Here is a 7,454-nt window from a genome sequence, read left to right on the forward strand (position 1 = left end):
CATTTATGACATTTTGTTTGATTAAGTATTCTGCTTTTAAATTGTGTTTTAGGATGCAAAACGCATGATTTCATCTGGTTTAGAAAAGGTAGCTTGCGGGCAAGACGCTGCAAAGGCAGGTAATGTATGTATATTACCAAATGAATAACACAATAAATTGTGGGCAAGAAGGAAGTAAGAACAAATACAAAATAAAGAATTTATAAAACTATATGTACACCGACTCTCACATACGGAACTGAAACATCTCTATCATGAAACATCTGAAACAGCAGCTGAAATGAAATTTTTAAGAAAGATTGGAAAACAAGAATGAATCGAATTAGAAAGAAAACTATTAAAACGATTTAGAACAAAAACCGCTGGTAACTGAAATACAAAACAAACAGCTGTGCTGGTATGGACACCTAGTCAAAATGCCAGAAGGGAGAATTTCCAGAAGAGTAGTGGAAATAGGAATAGCTGGAAAACGAAGTAGAGCTATGCCAAAGATAAAATGGAAGGATGGAGTGGAGGAAATAGTGCGCAAGAGAGGAGGAAGTGTGTAGGAAGTGAAGAATATGGAACACAACTGACATAGTTTTAGAAGATGGAAAGAGGATCCCAACAACACCCCAACGTTGTGATGCCATCTAAGGGAAATTATAAAGAAGAATTTATGATTATTATTTCTTTCAATGTTTGAAATTATAGACAGAAAAAACTTTAAAAAAGGAATAAATCAATCATTATTTTCCTCTATCTTTAAATTGGTTTCTTTGACTGAATTTAAAGGAATTAATGGTTTATTTTACGTTCATTTTTACTTTATGATGTATTGGTGCCATCTTATAATTAATTATAATATTACATGAAAATGATAAAATAGATTTCTGTAATAATTACTTTATCATTTGGACGTAATCTTTGAATGTTGATGAAAGCGTTATCATGGAAACGTGAATTCGTGCATTCGCGATTAGAAATTTGTTTATCAACTTGTCAAGTTTTTGTTTTTTCAACGTGTCCAAAACTATATTCCTCATTCGTTTCCAGTTTGCGTTTAAAAGAAGTTCACAGTCCACGTAACGAATAAATAAAAGCGGAAAGAACTCGAATAACTTCGGTAAGTACCAAACGTACGTACTCGCACGACTCGCACTTTACAATTCAAACGCGTACGCGCTCGTTAGGCTTTTACGCTCTTCCGTAAATGCGCAGATAATCAAACCCCACTTAATATATTTTCGGATCGCACGTGTAAAATGCATTTTCAACCGATTGTTGGATCCGTAAGCATCGAAATCTAGTTAGAAAACGAAAAACGTTTCCTTTTCAAAATTTCGTCATCGTTAAACGTGGCTTTATCGGTGAGTTGATACTTTTACTTATTTTCTGGGTGCGGTTTATTTCCATTTTATTTTGAATCTTTTATAAATAACCACGTGTTTTAATTTTTTTGTTTGATAATTTTGTAACCACGTTTTCTTAATAATTAATTTTTTTATGCGAGATTGATTACACAAAAAGTTCTTTAATTTTAAAATGTTAATTTAGGTATTTAAATCTAACTGATGAGATGACATCATCGGTTTATTAGAATTTCTGACATCACAGGAATCGCTGTTTGAGTTCCACGCACGTTTCCTGAACATAATCATGTCGCCTTAGATTTTTTTCTCAAACAAAATCGAAACACATGTTTCTTATATTTGTTTTTCTCGCGTTTTAATAGATATGTTGAAAATGACTTAGAGAACGTTTAAAAAAATTTGTTGTTTATGAACCGTTATCGGTATATTGTTTTTTTAAAATACATTTTCCTTATCAACCGGCTTCGTTAAATGCAAATATTTAGTTGTATTTTCATCTGCTATTTTTGTTCGCCGTTTAATTTCGTTTTACAACGGCGTGGGTGGTCATTTTTTTGCGTTTCGTGTTCTAACCCAGTTTTTTTTCTTATTGAGTTGAGTCATCTTGAATTTACAATTATTTTTATTTTATGATACTTAATCCGTAAAGTAACGTGTTTATTTTTGTTGAACATTGGTTTTCGTTTTATTTAGACCGTTTTAACCTCAAATGTTAATTTTAAAATTATTTAAATGACAAGATGAAATTTTTTGTTTTTTTTTGTTATTTCAAGTGTGCCAACCTTTTAAAGATTTCTGTTACAGTAAAATCTCGATATGACGGTTTATACAACAAATATACATACATAATAGTTTTAATAACCCGAATGTTTTTAGTTCTAGATCTAGTGTTAGTTCGAATATTAGAGTTAGTTCTAGTTTTAGTTCTTATTCAGCGTTAGATTGTTGTATATTTTTCATTGAACTAAAACTAGAATTAACACGACCTAGAAATAGAAACATTTCTAGTTCTAGGTCTAGTGTTAGTTCTAGTTTTAATTGTTATTCACTGTTAGATTATTGTATATTTTTATTGAACTAAAAGTAGAACTTAAAGAATCTTTCAACAATGTTGCCCCAGATGACGATTCCCGATCTTTTCAAGTTGATATGTCTTCTAGAACAGAATCTACGGACTCTAACAGTTCTTTCATTACAACAATGGAGTCTTGTCGTTGAATCCATCGCGTAGGACACAGTTGTTTCAATTTGTCTCGTCTTGATGTGGAATTTATTAACTCATTGATTTTTAAGACATTTTCGGTTAAGATAGTTGGGTGTATTCAAGAAATTGTATGAATTTTCTATTTTATACCCATACAATTTCTAATAACGTGTACAGCACTGGCATCTCACATCTCGGGGAATACCCCGTGTTTATCTATAAACGTGGAATAGAGCAACTTGGGAAATACCACGAGATAAATTCTGTCTATGGGCGCTAATATATCGAGGTTTTACTGTTTATTTCTTCCAGGTTTCAATTTCATAAAAAATGCCAACAAAAATGTTTTGATTTATCTTTATTTTTGTTAAACTTAATCTAATCAAATATTGATTCATACAATGCATTCCAAAAGACGATATCCGTTGATTATAATGTTTACGTTTCTTAGTATTCATATCAACTAAACAGTTTTGATTACATGTTACGAAAATATAAACATTATTTTTCAATAAATTATCTTTTTTGGTTGTTGCCAATAGATTAAAGTAGAAAAATAATAAACTGTTTTTTTAATTTCTCTGAAAATTAAAAGTTTAGTCATTTAGTTTTATCATTTAATTAATCGAGATATCCTTTTATAGAGATGTCTCACGTAATTGGTTCTTTAGATTTTTTTATGTTCTACTATTTGTAGTTTTGAAATTTTGGTAGTGATGGTATGATGACTTTGATAAAAGTTATTGTTTTTGAAGTCCTCAAAAAATCAATCTGATTATCTTTGAAATCAATCTCGACAAGATTAATTTGTTTATAATCCATGTATAGAGTTTTTTGTTCATTCATTATCTTTCAGGTTTGTGTTCATCAGCTGTATAATGCTTCTAAGGAATTTTGAACCTTACGGTACATTCCCCGATTCGTATCTGGTGTCAAATGTGGTGTTTCTGGGAATCCCAACCTTGCTATTTCTCAGTCTACTCGGTACTTTATCCAATTCAATGTAAATTTTGAATACGCTGCGTTCGCACAATTTGTAACACTTCTCCACCATCGTTCTATAATCTTGGCCTGGGGGAAGATTAGTTAGGCTAATTGATAAGAGGCACGTAATTAGAATGTTGCTGCCAATTCAGATAACGGCGATGAAGATTTTCCTGAAAAATACAATCTTAAAAATGCAGCGAACGTGATGCATGGAGTAGGAAAACCTCCGCAGTATTTTTGATCTAATTTTTAGGGTGAGAATATCAACCACGTGGTTCAATGGACTAATGGATAGAGTTACTTGAAAGAGTATGGTAACTTTATGAAGTGGATCCATGTCACTTTCACGACGACAATGCTAGCTGTCATGTTGCGAGGTCCACCACCAATAGGTACGGCGGCAATGGTCTATACGAATATGTACCTGATTTGCTCAGAGCCCAGACTTGAACCCCATTGAGAATTTTGGGATAAATTTGATCTCCAACTTAAGAGGTGCCAACAACCGTCCAAAATCGTTGAAAGAACGCGTTTTCTTCTAACACGAGTAGAAGAAAATACCAGGACAATATCAGATCTGTGAACATGTGTTATTCTTATTGTTACAAGTTCAATTTGCATTTGTGTACATCTCAATATCTTGATGGTACGCAAAATTGCGCAGTCCTCAGCATCGAATGTGAACATGGAGTGAATTTCTATGCTCTTGTTTGAGCTGAGTATCAAAGATTATGAGCTATTATTGTCTTAATTTGTATTTGATGATTTGCAATAGTTCTACTTTTAGTAAAATCGGTAAAGAATATACTAATGTCTCTCTTGCATCCATGGTGATTGTACTAAAAGTAGAGTTCTACATGAGCAGAATATTAGCTGTCATCCATTAAAATTTCGGTCTTTATTTCACTCCTATAATTATTTTTAAGGCATTGTTCGTATTTTGGTACATGTTGGATTGTTTTGAGTTGCCCACCAAAGTGATGTTCTCATGTTCTTGTAATCTCCATAAAAGACAATTGTGCCATCAGGTGATGTTATGCATAGTTCTGACAAATGAAAGAAAAGCTTAATAATCTCTGAGAAAGCAAATCCAATCACATAGTAGTAGTTGGGTAGGCCATCTCCAGATTGCGCAAGCCATAGTAAACTAGAAACAAACTTCAGCTGCTCAGCCGTATGTCCAAACTTATTCAAAATGTACAATTCCTCTCCATAAGTCAAACTCTTGGTTTTCTTATGGCACAAATTCCTTACCATGAGCCAGACTCATATTAAATTATCTTAACATTAAATTTAAATTAAAAAAGTGATATTTGATGTTGAGTTAATTAATTTTACTTTTTGTTTTCAAATCTAGATTAAAACCTAAAAATGGTACAACAAGAGAACCAACCGGAAACTCCAACAACCCCACCGACTCCAATTCCAATTAAAAACCTTGCGAAAGGAGTCGAAGAAGGTCGTTATCGTTTAGTAGGATGGGCAATAGACACAACTGGTCGTCGTTTAATTGATGAAATCTGTCAAATAGCTGCTTTTACACCGGAATCGCAATTTTCTCAATACATTATGCCGTTTAGCGATATTCGTTTGATTTACCGTAGACGACATAGCATCCGAGTCATCAACATGGGTCGTTATAGAATGTTAAAAGATCTTCGTACAAACAAATTTGTTAAAACCAAGAGTGAAATTTCCGCGTTAACCGATTTTTTGGTTTGGTTGGAACAAATCAAAGGTGACGCAACTGAAGGGATCATCTTGCTGTTTCACGATATACATAAATACACGCCAGCGATGTTGTTGGAGTCTATGCGTAGACATCATTTGTCGGAACGTTTCGCTAAGGTGGTGAAAGGTTTTGCGAATTGTTTCAATATTTCTCAGGATAAATGCGTAAATACCACGAAGACGTTTAGTTTGAGGGTAATGTCGAAGATACTTTTAAATAAAGAAGAAGATATTAGCAGTGCTGTTACTCGAGCTCAATCTTGTTATGAAATTGTTGTTCATTTGGGACAGAGTGAGGTACAAGATTTAGATTCGAAGGGTAGCGGCGATTGCAAAGGAAGTGAAAGTCATCTTATTGATATGGTTAGACCATACACAAATCCCGTTCAAGCTGAAGAAGGCGAAATTGTTAAATTTAAGGTAATTGATTCAAATTTCTTTGATTTTTTGTAATAACATTTTAATTTAGGTTTTGCTTGATCGCCAAAACACATTTAAACCCGTTTTTGGAGCTTTATTAAGAGCTACAGCCACCGAACGTCAACACGCAAGTCATATGCGAAGAATTTTGGCTGAAAATAATATTGATTACGACCAATTAAGGACTGCTTTTGATAATAATGCTAAAGATGGTTTAGAAAAAGTTTTAAGGGAAAATATTGTTCAATCAGAAGTAAGTTATAATAATAATTTTAATCATTCCTTTTTTTATTTTATTGATTCCTTTTATTTTATTGTTTCCAGGAAACAAATGTTAAAGAGGAAGAAATTAAAGAACTGTTAGAAATTTTAGATTGCTTCTTTGATCCGGAAAAGAAAGCGGTTCAACCCAAACCACGTTTCTACGCGAATCATCACAACGGACCACGAAAACCGGGCAATAAACAACGTGGATTTGTAGATAAAGAGAATAAGGATAAAAATGCGAATATGATGTCGGCGGTTGATGAGAAGAAGCCTGAAATTAAAACTGAAATCAAAACTGAACTGCCAGATGCGTCGCAAATGGTTGAAGCTGAAGTAACAGTTTCATCTGCTGTCGCATGAAAATGATAGCTTTAATAAGCATTTTGTTAACGTTAACGCAACGGTGCCTTTGTTATTACATATACATTTAAAAATAGCAATATTTATACTATAACAATTTGTGAATTGTTATAGAATTGTTGATTTTGTTTCTTAATTTTTGAATGAATTTATCTTTTATTTTTTGTTGCAAGTTTTTTTGAGGAATTATTAATTTTTTAATTTCATTAGAGATGATTTTTTAGAGTTTAATTTAGAGAATGTTTTTAATTTATTTCGTTCTGATGGGTTTGAGTGAACAAAGGTAATGTTCCAATTTATTTTTGATTTCATTTCATTCGTTAGGCTTTGTTAGTTAACATTTTGATGCTGGCAAATGGTATCTCGTTTATTAACGTTATTTCTTTTTCAAATTTAGGAGAATTTATCAGTTTAGTTATAGTTTATTGATCGTGATAATATATTTTTAATTTTTTTCTTGTGATAATGGGTGATCGAAAGTAATTAGCTGTCCAATGCTGTTACTGTACCTGTTATTTATTTTGAATTAATATTTAATAAATGAATTTATATGGATTTTATTGTTGAATTTATTATGTTTAAAATTACATAGGTTTTCACTTACTAGGCGTAAATTATAATACTGGAAAATCTCGATATAAGTCTGAAGATGGAAAACTAGAACTAACTAGCTGAGGAACTAAAAACATTCGGGTTTAGCTGTGACTCATTTAGCCAGTAACTTTTTATGCAATAAAAAGGTACCACATGCTCATTGCAATAAAACTAACATGAGATCCAAGTACTACATTGCAGCAATATAAGATATAGCACGATTTAGACAAGAAAACATTCTAGATAATGCAACAAAAGACAAAAGCGTTCAACAACTGAAGAAACGCTGTATCTTATAAATAATGATTATGGGGTAGATTCTCTTTGTAGGTTTTTTTTACGTGTACTATGTCAAATTAGGATTAGTTGGTATTTTCGGTTTTATATAACTCAGTGTGTTTCATTTTGATGATTTTTAAGTTTCCACAACTAAATCGATGAAACTAATTCAAGATAATAAGAAATCAAAATCTTTAAGATTTATATTAAATCATTTTAAATCTAGTTTTGAAGCGCCATCTGTTATTAGATAGATCAAA

At 32.1% G+C, this 7,454-nt stretch overlaps 1 protein-coding gene across 2 annotated transcripts; it reads left to right on the top strand.

The window, feature by feature from the left end:
• Nucleotides 1-962: 962 nt before the first annotated feature.
• Nucleotides 963-6,526, top strand: LOC111423911 (maternal protein exuperantia). 2 transcript variants are annotated; one of them, XM_023057296.2, is made up of 4 exons: nucleotides 963-1,105; nucleotides 4,901-5,694; nucleotides 5,744-5,947; nucleotides 6,019-6,526. In XM_023057296.2, the coding sequence occupies exons 2-4, from the start codon at nucleotides 4,915-4,917 to the stop codon at nucleotides 6,319-6,321; spliced, it is 1,287 nt and encodes a 428-aa protein (XP_022913064.1). In that variant the 5' UTR covers nucleotides 963-1,105; nucleotides 4,901-4,914; the 3' UTR covers nucleotides 6,322-6,526. The 2 variants fall into 2 exon arrangements, with proteins under 2 accessions (XP_022913064.1, XP_022913063.1); XM_023057295.2 differs by lacking the exon at nucleotides 963-1,105 and adding an exon at nucleotides 1,189-1,349.
• The last annotated feature ends 928 nt before the right edge of the window (nucleotides 6,527-7,454 follow it).

The sequence above is a fragment of the Onthophagus taurus genome, chromosome 7 (assembly GCF_036711975.1).
Source record: "Onthophagus taurus isolate NC chromosome 7, IU_Otau_3.0, whole genome shotgun sequence".
In the NCBI taxonomy this organism is placed as follows: domain Eukaryota; kingdom Metazoa; phylum Arthropoda; class Insecta; order Coleoptera; family Scarabaeidae; genus Onthophagus; species Onthophagus taurus.